Source organism: Ammospiza nelsoni, chromosome 8 (assembly GCF_027579445.1).
Source record: "Ammospiza nelsoni isolate bAmmNel1 chromosome 8, bAmmNel1.pri, whole genome shotgun sequence".
NCBI lineage: Eukaryota > Metazoa > Chordata > Aves > Passeriformes > Passerellidae > Ammospiza > Ammospiza nelsoni.
In genome coordinates, this window is record NC_080640.1 from 12601215 (window position 1) to 12617605 (window position 16391).

Consider the following 16391-nt stretch of genomic DNA (forward strand, 5'->3'; position numbering starts at 1 on the left):
GGGCTGGGAAGGAGGAGTGCAGCACCTTCATGGACAGAGTGGGGGATTGGAGTCTGTTTCACTTAACGGGGAGCTGTACAGAGCTCTGACATTCTGAGAATGTGTGCAGGTGTACTTACAAGAGTTTTCCTTGGGAAGTGCCTTTACTGTCCTGAATCAGAGGAATTCCTTGTTCCAGATGATGCTCTGGTGTTACTCTCACAGTTTTGTTCATCACCTAACTGCCTATTGCTCCCTCCAACTCTAGCTCACTCCCCAGAATTGCCTTGTCAGTCACTGCTTTCCTCATTAGCTGTACCTTTTGATTGCTTATTCCTATCTATAGCTCAATCAATCCTTCCTTTCCTAAAGGATAGAAAAGACTACGTGCACTGAATGTTGTATCATGTTGTTGATGTTTGCCATTGGTATAATATTGCTTGGACATTTTGATAACTGCTGTGTTGATTTTAGTTACCTGTTTAAGACCATTGCAAGTTTGCTTATTACATTTTTAATGGTGTTCGTTTAATGGGGAAAATTAACTCTTGGGATTCTGGTACTTTTTAGGTTATTAAGAGAAACAGGAGCCCTCTGTCATGGGTACTGTGATCTCAGTCTTCTGACAGTCTTGTTTCATCTAAAGTCATTGCCTTTTCAATTTTATTTTTTTAATATTTTATATATTTTCTTTCTCCTCTCAGATTAAACTTCTGTATACCACAATGTATATATATATGCTGGTGATTACTGGACAAAGTATAGACAATGTGTATTAATATATATAATGAGGCCCACAGATGTGTTGGATCTCTCTCAGGAAAAACAGTCTGTCCTCTAATGAGTTTACTGTGTAACTTGCACATTTTCAGCTAAATTTGTAATATTCAAGTGTTGGAGGCAGTTGGACCCCTTGAACCCATGGTAACCCTCATTGCAGTCAAGGGTTGTATTTATTTATCTCAGGACCAGTTTAAGACAGAACATTGTGGTATTCCACTCCTAAGGGGAAGGGAGCACCCAGGATTTGTAGGTGCTCATGGTTGAAAGGAATGATGAAAGCCAGGGCATCCACAGAAGCTTACAAAGTTTTATTAGTAAATTACACTTGGCATGAGAATTGGTATGTTAATCCCTCACCTTGTAGTGTAAGCACACAGCAGTGGGGGTTGGATAAAGGGGTAGGGTAAAGGGGAAGAAAGAAAGAGATGAATTGAAGAGGGGAAGAGACAGAAGAAGGAAGAAAATGAGAAAAAGAGATCCCCAGTCCTGGCAGCAGCGCTGATGAGGTGCCCAGTGTCCTGGGGCACATACACCCCAGGGCTTTGTGGGGGTGTCTTTTTATAGATGAGTCCTCCCCACCTTGCAAACAGGGCTCTTGTTTTCCATGGAAATCAGTTACCATGTGCACTCCATTCTTCCAGACCTTTCTGAAAATGGGTTGGAGGGTCTTGGGTGGTCTTGTCTCCTCCATATAGTCCATGCCCACTTCTCAACCTCATTCCTGCACTGGAGCTGTGCTGTGCTTATCCCTGGGAGCCAGAACAAGGATGTTTGCCCCAGAAAAGTGCTGTCCTTACCTCCACATTGCCCCCTTCTCCAGCCACATCCTGTTCTTTCTCACAACATGTTATTACCAACAATCGCTGGCTGTTATTACCAACAATCCTTGCTCAGCTTCAGGACTATCCAGCTGTCTCAGTGTTTGAAACATGCACATTAGCCCCTTATCTTCTGGGCTCATGCAGACGTGCAGTGAGCGTAAACACACTGCCAGAGAAACCCTTTGATTTCCACCTGTCCTGATTGCCTTTTAGATATAATTTAATGATCTGATTAAACAGTAACATTTTCAGCACATGGGAAGGTCATTGGCAGGAAGAAGAGAGGTTTCATGGTAGGAATTACTTAGTTGAACATTTCCATTTCTTTTGTATGGAGTGAAGGGAAGGTGTGTGCCCCAGAAGAGCAGCTCCTCTGACATGGGAGAGCAGTGAACTTGCTTTAAAAAGTAGCATTTTGATGCACAAGGGTAATAATGAACAGATTTTTTGCAGTTCCATATGGTGTTATTAACAAACAAATCATATGTTAACTTGACAGCTCTACCTTCACGCTAACTTAGTCTGCAGCAAACATTAATTCCCCTGATAGGAAATCTGGAGCAATACTGAACTTTGGGATTGTATCCAGATCAGTTACAGTAGCACAGAAGTGATGAATTTCAGGCTTTCTAACCTCCAATTTATTGGTTTCTTTATCAGCTTTGCAAAAGCATAGCAAACCAAAACCCTGTTGGAGCAGATACTACAGAGAGTGTTCATGCATCTGCCTAACAGGACTGCAGGGAGAGGAGCTGCTGTTTGAAATACATTTTTCCTGATGCAGAGAGCTGTGATAAACTGATGGATATTTCATCTGGTGCACTCTGCTGCTGAAATTGAAACTGCAGCTCTGCTTCACTGCAGCCCTGGGGCAGGAGCTGATTCCACCACACTCTGGGCTGGGGGACCTGAGGCATCAAAGGAGGGAAGGGTATGTGGAGGAGGGAGAATGGGTACATATTACTTTTAATTGCCTTCTTGTTTAATCCCCTAGCTGTTTTCAAATTTTCTAACTGAAATCTCATCTTGGTACAGTGTATAAATCCCCTGAATACGAATCTCTTGGATTTGACCTGACTGTAGAAAGATTAGTTTCCATTGGATACCCTCATGAGCTGCTCAATTTTGTGTATGATCCTGCATTCCCTACCAGGTAAATGACTCATGGATTCCAACCCTGCCTGCTCAGTGCTTGTTCTGTGAAGTTCACAGGCAGCATGTGAGGCCAGCTTTCCAGTTGTGGATGTGATGCCTGTGGCTGGCCACAGATCATGGGGAAGGGAGAGGACTAATCCAGGATGTGGGGGGGCCTTTGCACACATGGACCCTTGCCAGCAAAGAGGGAGTGTGCAAACAAAAAAAAACAAAAAAAAAAAAAACCTACTGAAAGCGTGGGCCAAAAATAGCCCTTCAATGCAAAGACAGCAGAGACACAATTGGATTGGGAGTGAAATCAGAATCAGGGAGGATGAGCCATTACTGTCCAAGAGGCTGCTGGGATGTCTCAGAACATTTTTCTTTAATGATTTTAATTAGTAGTGTTGTGGTGCATAAGACATCCTGAAAATTAAGGTGACAGTAAACAAGAATAGAAGTGGGATCAATCAAGTTTTCTTGTCAAGATGAATCAAATGTCAAAAACACTTGATTTAGTAACTTTTTTATTTTATAATTTTACATTAAGTTAATGGTGCAAAATTACTAATTCCTATATTTTCTCTTCTGGTGGGAGAGGTAAAAGGGACATTATTTTGAAAAAAGCTTTTGATCTAACTCTGCACCTCCAAGTTCTTTCCACTTGTGCCTTTGCTGGATTTTGCTTCTTTGACTCTTTTGGAGTTTCTTCACAAAAGACTGGACCAGAAGGTCTGTTGGTTTGTTCCAGTTTTGGTCTGGCAGCCTCCTTCCCTCCTCTCAGTGTGTTTTACACCGAGAGTTGCTGCTGGCTGTGCCTTTGCCTGTAACAAGGCATAGCCCTCACAAACCTGTGATGAGAGCTCTGTTAAATCCACCACCTTGATCCCAGGGAGGGGACAGAAGGGATATCTCTGTGGGAAGGCTGTGTTTGCCAGATGCAGGCTGCTAGATAAATTGGACAGAGTTTTGCCAGAGTCAGAACCGGGCACATCCAGAGTGATGTGCCATGGTTACATCTCCCATCTGGCTTTCTCTGTGACAGAGCCATGAAAAAGCAGAGAGAAATTCCTTTATCACACCTCACTGTTCCCTGCAGCCCGACAGGGGTGTCAGGTTTGTGACCCTGTGGAAGAGGCCCACAGCTCCCTGGTAGATGCACAGCTGAGCCTCTCAGTTAAACATTTTGGGGAGAGGTCAGGTGTCTCTGCTGCCTGGTGATGCTGGGCTCTGGTTGCTCACCTGCTGCCAGCTAAAAGGGACAGTAGGGACCCCATCTGCATCATAACAGCAGCTCTGTTCTGATGCCCCATGCCAAGTGAGCAAAGGTGCTCTAGAGCTGTTCTCGCTGCTGTTAAAATGGTCACCCCTTAATGCACTTGCCTTTTCATATCCTAAATTGCTTTCTTAACAGAGGCCTGGTGTTTGACACCCACTATGGAAACTTGCTGAAAGTTGATGCCTATGGGAACCTCCTAGTATGTGCACATGGCTTTAATTTCCTCAGAGGGTGAGTGCTGACTCTTGGCTGTTCTTTTTGACTTAATTCACTATTGTGTCAGTGATCCTCCGGGCACCCATTGTATATGGAGTCACAGGGACTCTGCTAACAGCAGAAGCTGTGTTGGTGTTCCTGCAGCTCCAGGATCAGCTGTGGGTGGACTGAGGGTCTCAGGTACAGCAATAGCCCAGATGTTTACAAGGGAAAGGGCTGTGCTACCACAGGCACATCCATAGTGAGCTGGGAATAGAGGAACGTGTGCTGTGGGGAAGAGTTGGGGTCATCCAGGGGTTCTTCACCTGTCCCGGCACAGTTTAACATCAGCAGCTTGTCAGTCAGGACAAAGCCATAGTATGTGCCCCATGAGACTGTCAGCTCCACAGCTATTGCTAAGAAAGTTTGAGGGCCTGAGCTGGTTTGGGTAGGAATGATCTTGCTCTACCCCTTTGTGTTTCTGACCTTTGAGAGTGTCAGAACTGAGCACTGCCCTCCATTTCCTGCAGCCTTCCCTGGCTGCTTGTGTCTCTTGTCCCAGAGAAGGTGCTTTAGGAAGCAGACAGGACTGCTGTGCCATGTTCCTGATGTGTCCCAGCAAATCCCCACTCCCACATTCCTGCTGCAAGGGCATATGAATGGAAGGCAAGGCAAGCTCAGGGGCCCCAGGGTGACAAACCTTGTCATTGGAGGTCTCTAAGTCCTTGAATCAGGACTCCAAAATTTAGAAAAAAGCCTTTATGTGTGCATTCAAGTTCCTCTTTGAGCCTAAAATGATCTTCAGTAGCACTAGAAATTTAGGAGACCAGAATAATGATATGAGTTCAGTCACTGCCACCCTGCTGATGAATTGCAGAGGGCCCCACACATTCCTCCTGCAGCAGAGCCCTGCACACCCCTGAGAGCTGCTGGGAGAGTGGAGAGCAACACATGGAAAGTGGGGGAGAGTTTAAGATAAGCATACAATGAAAGTGCAGATGATTTAAAGCATCCTCCTAGCCAGCAGCATGGGGCTTAAGGTCGAGCTGTGAACTCTGGACCACTCTGTGTCCCTGGGTGGGCTCAGTTTGCTGACTCAGCAATGAGGGCTTGGTCCTGGCTCTGCTGGAGTCAGCATGGCCAGGGAACACCCCTGGATGCACTTCTGCTCTTCTGCCAACATGCATGTGGGGAAGCTGAGTGTTGATTGAAGCACAGCAGACTTTGGTTAGTGAACCCTGCTACAACTCCATTTTGCAGGTCAGCACATTTTATCTTCTTTATGTTTTGTGGTTTCACTCTTCTCCACTTTATTTATTCTCAGGCCTGAAACACGGGAGCAATATCCAAATAAATTTATCCAGAGGGATGACACAGATAGATTTTACATTTTGAACACATTATTCAATCTACCAGGTGAGTCTAATGGGAGCCAACACAGGCCTCTCTGTGCCTTTTAAGCTAATAAAGCTTTGCTGATGTCGTACTCTGCTTTTCTGTTTGGTTTTTTTTTTTTTTTTTTTTTGCATGAATTTTCTTCCTTTGGGCACAAGGGCTAAAGTTATATGGCTGTATGATGTTATCCTTGTCTCACTCTGTTTCCTTGCAGAGACCTACCTGTTGGCTTGCCTGGTGGATTTCTTCACTAACTGTGACCGGTACACGAGGTTTGTATTCCCTCCACTCTGAGATGATGATGATGGAACAGGAAGATTGATATTATTTTATACAAGAGCAATACAGCACAGATGGAGCTGCTCTTAATATCAAAACTTAAATGGTTTTGGTGGGCCTTCTATAATTCTGGGGTGCTAAGTTGATCTGTGTGTACAGCAGAAGCTGGTTAGGAAGGTTTCCTTCAAGGGTACAGCAGAACCAACATACTGACTGACATTGGTATTTGGGGCAGCATCCAGGACTGCACACTTTTTACAGGGTGATTACAGGCACCATTCAGTTCATTTTGAACCTGTCCATTGGAGCCATGTCTGAGATGGTAACTGAAAGGCTGAATTTCCTCAGCCAGTTACCACAAGTGCTTCGTGTTGTAATAAAAGACATTGCACACTTAGAGGTGAAGTCCTCAGTGTGGTATAAAAGGCTGATTGTGCAGCAGGAGTATTTACCTTGCTGTCAAAAACATATAAGCATAAAAACAAGCTGTGGCTTGAACTGGCAGATTTGAATGCTCCTGTGCTGCTCATCACCTCATGTGATGGGTCATCTTTGCATTTATGTGAGTGGAAGGCAAAGGTTTAATGTGATTTCACCTGGGAGCAGAGGAACTCTTTATGTTGGCAATCCATCAGGTGAAGTACCTTTTCTCAGGAGAGGCATGATGATTGCTGTCATAATAAATACAGCTCTGTGTAATCCTTCTTGATTTCTTCTGATGCAGGCTGTCGTGCTGTCTCAAAGATACCTCCAGAGTATCTTGTAATTTCTAATGTTAATACTAAGTGTTCAACATAGAAGCAGTTCCTCCTCTCAGCAATATTGCATTTAGTTGATTTCCATGACTCTCCCTTCTTCAGCGCTGGAAAGAGGGAGAAGGAGCATCACTGTTTATTTCCTTAGTACCATTCATCTTCTGTTAAATGCTGCAAACAGCATTTTTGCAGTTTTCTGCAGTTCTTGTAATGTGGGTGAGAAGTAAGAGTCACGGTCACAGAAAGCTGTGGAGGCACAGACATTCCTGGTCCTGTTAAACTGTGGTTGTAGCCTTCTTTCAAGCCTGAGCTGCAGTAAAGTAGTAGATGAGAAACCATGATGGTAAGATGAAAACACAAGCTCCAAACAGCATTTTGAACTGTCTCGCTCCTTGGTGTGTTTCTTACCTGCTCTGACTGACTGCTAAAACCTCTCTTTGTCTCCTCACAGCTGTGAAACAGGGTTTAAGGATGGAGACCTCTTCATGTCCTTCAGGAGCATGTTCCAGGATGTCAGAGATGCTGTTGACTGGGTTCATTACAAGGTGACTGCAAGAACTCCGTGGGATGTGTGTGGTTGTAGCTGGCTTGGAGGGGCTGGTTTGGAACTCCTGAGCTCAGATTTTCTGTGCCTGCTCTGGGCAAGGGCCCTGCTTGGCCGCCTAGTGAGCAAATAATAGATTGCAATTGTATGGGAGTGAGTCAAGATCTCAGCTGCCCTCCTAGTATGGGAACATATCTGGCTTGGCTTCCTATTCCTTTTTATTGTGCCCAGATTTAATATTTGTACTGTAATTCATGGGTTTTAGAGTGTAATGCCATGAGAGTATTTGCACTTCAAGTCCGTCCACAACTTGTACATTGTCCTAATTATTAAAGCAATATTTTGCTGCAAATTCTTTACATTGGCACTATCCTACATTGTCTAAAAAGTACTGGCATTAAAGAGAGAAATAGATCAGCTGTTCTCTAATTAGAGAAAAGCATTTCATCTTCTGCACACACTTGTGCACAAATTTAGAATATAATTTTGTGAGCATTAGCATATGGCTAAAGTCTTGATTTTCTTGTTCTCCCTCATTCAAGCAATCTGTTGGGTGGGATGGAGAACCATCACAGGAGAACTCTGCTCACAGTTGTACTTGTGGTGGTCCTTTTACCCATGCAGAAGTCAGGAATCTATTTTTCTTTCCTTATGCAGTGTTGTGTGATACATGTTGGAGTTGGCCTTTGACTAAAGCATTATGGTCAGTGTTGGAGACAGGTCGTTAACTGTCTTGTTTGGTATGGCAAATCTATTTTTTGTTTGTTTCTATTGTATTCCCTTCTGAAAGGGTTAAAATGCTGTTGAAGTGGATTATTTACCATGGTGAGGGAATCGATGGATCACAGAGTTTGTGATGGTCCCTGCTACTCAAAGCCTCTCATCTCTAGAGTCACTGGTTCAGATTCGCCCTGGTTTGTACTTTCACAGCATTTTAAAGTGTGAAAGTTGGCATTACTTTGTTGTCTCTTACATCATAAGTTTCCATGACCTCACTGGGTTCTGTTGTTTCTATTTCAGGGATCGCTTAAGGAAAAGACCCTTGAGAATCTGGAGAAGTACGTGGTGAAAGATGTAAGTGTGAAGTTACTTTACTTGTGCTATGTGACATTCAGGACTGACTAAGCAGGCAAGAAATAAACATGCTGATTTGCTTTCCTAAATCACAAAACAATAAGGCTGCGATTTCTATTGTAATAACCAAAGACAAAGTGGAAAGTTCAGATGCAGCCTTTATTCTGAGCCAGTGAGCCACGTGATTTTGTATTGATGGCACAGTTTTGTACAGAAAATGTAAAAGCCAGAGGAAATGTTATCAAGGTGAACACACTGGCAGAGCTCATGTTGTTTCTTTCAGTGGTGAAAGCAGCTGTGTTCCCTGCCCATGTTTTTCTGCCCAAGCAAACCTCTCTTTAAAAAGCAACAGTTGAGCATCTTTTTAGCCACATGACAAGAAAGTTACACTTAGCCATGAGGGACAGATCCTGAAAGACTCACCAGTGTCTAGTCTCTTGAGAACCCCAAAATGTGTGTTCAGCACATCTAATTGAGCAAGCTCCAGTGGTTCCCTTACTCCTGCCATCTCTGCAGTGTGCAAGGCCTCTCAGGACCACTCACGGAGTAAGTATTTTTTAGTTTAGGTGAGCTCTGTGGTAGATTATCACTTTAAAGCAGTTAACCTTGTTTCTAGTTACACGCCTACAGAATTCTTAGGTAAGTGCTCAGTGAGGTAATCAGCTATTTTGGCAATGGACTGAGATTTCAGATTCAGTAAAAATAGCCCCAGGAATAAATTCTCCCTAATTTGAGGTTGGAATTATAATGCGTTCCAACTTGTGGCTCGTGAGCTCAGATTTCACCTGCCTCTGGGCCCATTTCGGGAACGGACTTGGAGCTGGAGCAGATCGGTGGGAGCAGCACAGGGTGCCTGGCACTGTGGTTGGCAAAGGCACTGCAGCCCTGCTGAGCCCTTCCCCCTCGCCTTCCTCCCCTGGGCTGTGCTCTGGAGGGGTTACCTGGATGGACCAGCAGCTTTCCTGGCTCTGGCCAGTGCACAACACGTGAGTTTCCTTGCTCGATGGTTTGATTTGCCTTTTTTTTGTCTGGTGGGATCATAGTTGAGTTTTTTTTCCCATGATGCATGTATGCAACTTTGGTGTGTGACTTGGATGTTCCCCTTGGCTTCCAGGGGAAGCTGCCACTGCTGCTCAGCCGCATGAATGAAGTGGGGAAGGTGTTTCTGGTCACAAACAGCGACTATAAATACACAGATGTAAGTGCTGCTTGAACTGCTGGGTTGGTATTTCATGGAATAAGCAGAAGCCAGCCAGTCATTTGGATGGGTTTTGGTGGGACATTTTCTGGTGGAGAATTGTGTTTTTTAATCTACATGTAGGGTGGGTTAGTGGAGGATGCAGATGAAGCCTTGAGTCACCTTTTGTCATCCTGGTTCTGGCACTGAGCTAGTACAGACCTGGTTTAAGTCCCTCTGTGCTTCACTCAGTTCCTCAGCAATTATAAGGCTGAGTTTTGGATTTTAGCATCCTTTAAAATGCAGGCTTTCCCTTTTAAGTGAGATAGAGAGTCTGAGTACAGACAGGTCACCAAACCAAGGTCCTGGAGAGGTCTGAGATGCAGAAAGGGCTGTCTGCTAAGCTGAGAAGTAAACACGGTTACTTCCAGGTGGGTGTCAGGGTGTTGCAACACTGCCAATCTAAAGATGTATGTGCCATTTTAAAGCATTGCAAGATATGCCTGAAGCAGTGTTCAGTTTTCTGAGGCAACTGTGTAATTTGATTATAAAAAATACTGGTTTGATTCCTATCATTGTCCTGTTCCATTCATTTTGTCTCCAAATCTTAGCTGACTTCTGTGTAAATTCTAAAAATAAAGTTCTGTAGTCTGAAAAGATAAAATCAGAAAGCATGCTTTATAAACTACACAAATGCGTGTCTAAAAGGACATATTTGAATGCTTTCTTTCTCTCTTTTAGAAAATTATGACTTACTTGTTTGACTTTCCACATGGACCAAAGGTATGTGATTCTAGACTGCAGTTGCAGTAGACACTGATGTGCCTAATTATCTGTGTAGCTGGAAAGCATTTTAATCCTGCTTCATCGGCTGCATGGGATTAGTTGCTTTAATCTGGTTAAAATACACTTGCTGTTTTGTGTCCTGTGTGAATGGGATCAAAGCAAATACAATGTAACAGAAAGAAAAGGGGCATCATCTGGTCTCAAATGATAATCTGTGCTAATGATAACATTATTTCAGTGATAAAACGTTTCAACTGTGGCATTTTGTAGACAGATTTCTTAGAAATCATGCACAATGGTTTAGATGTTGTTTAAAAAAGCCATGATGGAAAGGAAATAGTTTTATAAAACAGCAGAAACATTTATGGCTGATTTTGCCTTAATTATCGTAACTCCAGAAGTTTTAGTCATGCTTTTTTTTTTCCTGAGGCCAAGACTCAGCCCTGCAATTTATGGAGAAAAGTTTATGATACAAATTTATACTTCTCTTTCAGTCTCCCACTAAGAGGCTATCTCATGTTCAAAAGATGTGTTCTCACTCTGCTTTAAAAGCAGAAGGCAGCCAAGAGGGAAATTCGAGAGCACAGAGATACTCACCACACCTGATAGCTAAGAAGCTCCTTGCTGTGGTCTTGATCTCACAAAGTGCAGAAAGGGCTTGGTGTCCTTTGGGCAGGGCTGTGATTCAAAGCCATGCTCTGTGGAATGGAGTCCAGGCATTTTCCCATTCTTGGCAAAAGCACCAGCATGACCTTGTAAGCTGAAGCTTGTCTGGATCTGCATGGGATGTCACCTTCAGGAGCAGTGACAGGGTGTCATTTACAGCATCTTTTTACATGGCACCTGTGCCCTGACAGGGATGTTCAGGGCTGTTCTCCTGTCTCACAGCATGGCATCAGCCTGCACTGCTAGGACTGGGATGGGATGGGCTTGTGGCAAAAGGGGAATGCTTTAGGAGATGGTGCTGGCAACTCAGCCTTGTCCCACAGGAGGTATGAGCTAAGGGATTTTGATGGACCAGCAATGTCACAAGGTTATGGCTATGGACAGTGACACTCCAGGTAAATCTGTGTGCTTTTTTTGTGTTGTTCCTGACTCTGGGATTTGTTTTTGCCTTTGTAGCCTGGGAGTGCCCATCGGCCATGGCAGTCCTACTTCGACCTGATCCTGGTGGATGCACGAAAGCCCCTCTTCTTTGGGGAAGGCACTGTATTGCGGCAGGTGGACACGGTGAGTGGCCAGTGCAGGCTACCCCCATGGCTGCAGGGCTCCTGCACCTCCTCTGTGGCATCTCTCAGGGACAGTGGGCAATGCAGTGTTTGGACAGGACCTACCCTAGAGGTTGTGGGCTGGAGTCTCCTCTAAGTCATTCCTGAGCAGCCCCATCACCTCAAGGCTTCCCTAACATACTGCAGGTGACAGTAGGAAAGCCACCTCTGGGCTGCTTGGGAGTGAGACAGATAGACAAAGAGTGACATATCAATGGTATCAATATAGAAAAGATCCAGACCATCAGCTGTTCAGCGCTAACACAACACCTCCTTCCACAGGTGACCGGGAAGCTGAAGATTGGTACTTACACTGGCCCGCTGCAGCACGGCATTGTGTACTCGGGAGGTGAGGCAGGAGCCCTTCTTGTTGTGTGGAGTGGCTCTGATGTGGCCTTCAGCCACTCCAGCTGTGAGAGGACATGTGCCAGGCAAGGCTGTGCTTCCCAGAACACATTGTTTGTGCCCTCTGCACACTGCACCAGAAGCTCTCCATGCTCAAAGCTGCACAGTGCAGGGAAGAGATGGACCCATTCCTCCTCAAATGTCCTCTCCTTCCTTGCCAGGGAGGGTCTGGGAAATGCCTGCAGGGCTGGTGGTGGAGGGGTGGCTGCAGCTGGCCCAGTGCAGTGTCCCCAGCTGTACTTCAAGGTGCTGCCACCAGCGTGAACGTGCTTGGAAGGTTCCGCCAAGGCAGGGAAGGGCAGTGGGTGGATACAGAGCTGTCTGTGACGCCCAGGGCTCCAGTACTCTCACATGGTGGGGGAGGCAGCATGGCCTCTGTTGCTGCCATTCCTGTAGGGGTGTGCACAGGCAAAGCTGCTCCGGAGTGAACTCCCAGGCAGGTGAGCAGTGTCCAGGGAAGCCATGGTCAAGCAGCTGTTTTGGCTCACTGTTCTGAGCCATGCCATTCTTCTCTCAGGCTCTTCGGACACAGTCTGTGACCTGCTGGGGGCCAAAGGGAAGGATATCTTGTACATCGGAGACCATATCTTTGGAGACATCCTGAAATCCAAGAAGCGCCAGGGCTGGCGGACCTTCCTGGTGATCCCCGAGCTGGCGCAGGAGCTGCACGTCTGGACAGACAAAAGCGGTCAGGAGCCGGGCAAGCCCCTGGCCAGGCTTTGCTCTTGCTTGTCTGATGCTGCACCCCCGAGATCGCCAGGGCTTAGGGGTGCAGGGGAGAGATCACCCTGGCTTGCCACTTCTCCTTTTGGCCCTTTTCACTGGGTCTGGATGCTGGTGGCAGGAGCTGGGGTGCCTCTCTGTGGGCTGGTCTTGGGGTCCCAGGCCTTTCCTGTGCTCTTTCTCAGGCTATTGTGTGTAATCAGCCAAATGCTGCCTTGGCTATGGGAGAAGCTGCAGCTAGGTGGGGTTGAGTTGTTCCTCATCAATAATCCCAGAACATCTGGAGCCATGGCTACTATGTTAAAAAATACCTGACAAGACCTGGGTTATTCTCCCTGTAATGCCTGAGCTCTGACTGCTCTCCCATCTGCAGGGAGTCCCTATTCACCAGCTGCTTCCTCCTCATTCCTCCCACTCCCTCTGCTGCTCTGCTGCCAAAGTGCTGTGTGTTTCCCATCCTCCAGCGCTCCTGCTTTTCTCCCAGGTTTGCCCTTTGGTGTGTAAATAGGGCTGAGGGTTACGCAAATTGCTCCATAGCTGGTTGGAAGGCTTTGGTGAGAGCTGCAAAGGTTCAGCCTTGAAAACAAAAGGGCCAACCAGAAACCAAGCCCAAAGTTCTGCCCATGGCACGGAATGATTGACCCCTCTCTCTGCCCAGAGACCATGAGATGCTTTCTGTGTCCCTGCTCCAGTGTCCCTCATGTGAAGGGAGTGGGCAGGGGACTGTATTCACCTTCGGCACTTTCCATTTTAACAGTTTAACTTACCCTTATCCCCTTTCTTTTCTGGATTTTCCAGCCCTTTTTGAAGAGCTGCAGAGTCTGGACATTTTCTTGGCCGAGCTGTACAAGTGAGTGTTCAAACAGTGACAACTTTCCTGCTGCCTCTCCCAGCTAACAAGCGGCAATGACAAAACCTTGGGGTTGGGTTAGCGGCACTGCTGCCGAGCCTTGACTCAGGCCTGGGCTCTGCCCACGAGACAGCCTTCCCCTCCAGACCAGCCTCCCTCCCCCGAGCCCCATCCCACAGCATCTGGTTCTGAAAGACTTTTCACACCATGTATTTACCTTCTCGCCTGTAACTAGGCATCTGGACAGTAGCAGCAATGAACGCCCCGACATCAGCTCCATCCAGAGACGCATTAAGGTACCAATCATCAAAATCCCTTTTCATCCTTCTGGATCCCAAAGGGCTTAACAACCCAACCCCACTGCTCAGTCCTGAAATGCTTTGCTCTGCCTTTGGGTGGGCACAGCAGGCTTGGCAAAGTCACTTTGTCTCAGCTCACTGGTCACTGGCTCTCCTGAAAGGCAGCCTGGTCTGGAATAGGGTCCCTTTCCTCATGCCCACAAGCAGCACTGGCTGAGGGTGCTCACTGCTGCACCATGTGGCAGTGGCACACACAGGCTCAGACAGGCTGTAGCCTCTGGTTCAGCCAGCCCTGGGGTGCCAGCCTAGGGCAGTGCTGGACCTGAGCCTGCTGCCACCTTCCTTTTTGTTACCTGGGGCTCAGCTGTGTCCTGATGCCACGGGATACAAGCGCAGAAAGCCTTGCTGGAGATCCTTGCAGGTCTCACATAGCCCCCAGCCCTCAGGGCGCTCTGCCTCAGTGTTGTGGCTCTGAGGTACTGCCTGCCTGGCCCAGGAGCTCACCTGTCTTTTCCTCACAGAAAGTGACCCACGACATGGATATGTGCTATGGGATGATGGGGAGCCTGTTCCGCAGCGGCTCTCGGCAGACACTGTTTGCCAGCCAGGTGATGCGCTACGCCGACCTCTATGCAGCCTCCTTCATCAACCTCCTCTACTACCCCTTCAGCTACCTCTTCAGAGCCGCCCACGTTCTGGTGAGTTCCAGTCCCAGGGAGGTGGGCAGGGGTCCCAAAGGGGCCCACACTTGTGTCCATGATCACTTCCACAGAACACAGCAGCACCTTGGAGGGTTTGGTGGCAGTGGATAGACTGTAGACCAAATGGTTGCATTCTGGGGTTTGCTCTCCATGTGTCTAAGGGAGGCAGCCTGGGGCTGGGACACCCCTTGTCACCTCCTCTCTCTGTTCCATGTGCAGATGCCACACGAGTCCACAGTAGAGCACATACACGTCGACATCAATGAGAAGGAGTCGCCGATGGCCACACGCAACCGCACCTCGGTGGATTTCAAAGATTCTGACTACAAGCGGCACCAACTGACCCGTTCCATCAGCGAGATCAAACCGCCCAACCTCTTCCCCCAGGCACCTCAGGAAATCACACATTGCCACGATGAAGATGATGATGAGGAAGAGGAAGAAGAGGAAGAGGAGGAGGAAGAGGAATAAGAAGGAAGAAACCAAGTATTTCTGAAGATAAACCATGACTCTAGCAGTGATCAGGAATGGATTCTGTTGTTGGGGCCCTTGGGGTGATGGGTTGGGGGGTGTGATTCTTGCAAAGGCACATTTTGAAAGTATTTGGAAACTTCTAACAAATTAACACTAATTAGGAGGAGACCCTTGTTTTCAGTTTTGCAGACGGTTCAAAAAGCTGATGGATTCTAACTGGGTGGTGCATTCAGATTGGACTGCCCGCCTGTGCTGTCATGCTACTCCCATTACATTTTGGGATGCTGCATGTTTCTCCCTTTCCCCTGATGTGTTTCATTTGGCTTTCATTTGAACAGTGTCCTGTGAACGGTTTTTGGCATTTGTTATATTCTCTGTGGAGACAGAAGGGATGTGCTGGGCCCTGCAGGAGACAAAATTATCCAAATCCTGCTGCCTGTTAGGTTGCTGCCCTTAGCCCTCTGCTCCTGGGTTACATAATCCCCCTCCCCATGTCAGCCAGGGTGTTACTGTGCCTTCCAGTACTCAGTTTACCTTCTGTTGGTGTGAGTTTCTCTGTGGAAGTGGTTTGACTCCTCCAGACATCATGGATGGCAGTGAGATTCCAGCTCTTGCACATCTGCTGCCATACGCATTTCACCTTGTAGCCGCTTGTTACTCTTTCCCAGTGTCTGCAGGCTCTCACCATTGGCATGCAGTGCATAATTTCCAGGGCATTTCTCAAACAGCTGAGCTGCACACTCTGTTCTCAACTCCTCCAGTTTCAGCAGTAAATATTAACCCAGGAGCTTGAAGCTGCTGCTTTAGCATTACATTAGTCACTCTGTGTTCCTCCTGACCTTTCTGTCCTCTCAACTTTTGAGTGAAGCATCCCAAAATCAACCCCAGCCACCATCTGGAGTGAAAGGGCCTGTTGTGCCAGGGGCTGCAGGCCACATGGGCCTGCCCTAAGCTAGGAGACAGCACATGCCACAGGGCCAGCCCCAGGGTGGGAAGCTCCTGGCTGTCCAGCAGCTGCCCTGGTCTTTGGTCTGGTGCGGAGCACGCGGAGCCTCATGGCCGTGCTGGGCAGGGCTGCGTCCCTGGCCAAGGAGGGCAACGGCTGCTGTGTGGGACCGGGGGTGTCCCAGGGATGAGCAGGTAGTCCTTGTGCCTGAAAGCCAGCCCAGGGAAGGCACAGAGCTGGGCACAGAGTGGGCAGCAGTGCCCTGTGGTTTTCCTCTGATTCACGGATGCAGCCTCCCTTACTCCAGCCTCTGCCGTTCGCTGCAAAGGGATTACAACGAGGGCCCTCTTGTAATGAATTTGACTGTTGTTTCAGTACCATAAACTCATTTAATTTTTTTTCATTTTAAAGTACCTTAGTAGAAAATAAAAAAAAACAAAAAACCACAATACCAACATCTGAGCAGGAAAATGCTGCTCTAGTGGCAGTTCTTCAAGTCAATAAATGATGATGTTTCTAAGAAA

The 16391-nt window shown here is 47.0% G+C and overlaps 1 protein-coding gene across 5 annotated transcripts in view; it reads left to right on the top strand.

Annotated features, from left to right (window-relative positions):
- Positions 1–16391, top strand: part of NT5C2 (5'-nucleotidase, cytosolic II) — a 64937-nt gene extending 48546 nt beyond the window's left edge. For 4 of the 5 annotated variants that reach the window (XM_059476713.1, XM_059476711.1, XM_059476714.1 and 1 more), the window contains 15 exons: positions 2619–2736; positions 4132–4227; positions 5516–5607; positions 5801–5858; positions 7072–7165; positions 8185–8238; positions 9353–9436; positions 10157–10198; positions 11324–11431; positions 11752–11818; positions 12392–12562; positions 13396–13447; positions 13683–13743; positions 14268–14444; positions 14667–16391. In XM_059476713.1, the coding sequence (XP_059332696.1) occupies positions 2619–2736; positions 4132–4227; positions 5516–5607; positions 5801–5858; positions 7072–7165; positions 8185–8238; positions 9353–9436; positions 10157–10198; positions 11324–11431; positions 11752–11818; positions 12392–12562; positions 13396–13447; positions 13683–13743; positions 14268–14444; positions 14667–14918 (1526 nt within the window). In that variant the 3' untranslated portion in view covers positions 14919–16391. Of the gene's footprint in view, positions 1–2618; positions 2737–4131; positions 4228–5515; positions 5608–5800; positions 5859–7071; positions 7166–8184; positions 8239–8271; positions 9225–9352; positions 9437–10156; positions 10199–11323; positions 11432–11751; positions 11819–12391; positions 12563–13395; positions 13448–13682; positions 13744–14267; positions 14445–14666 lie in introns of those variants that run through there. The other variant, XM_059476715.1, reaches the window with a different exon arrangement.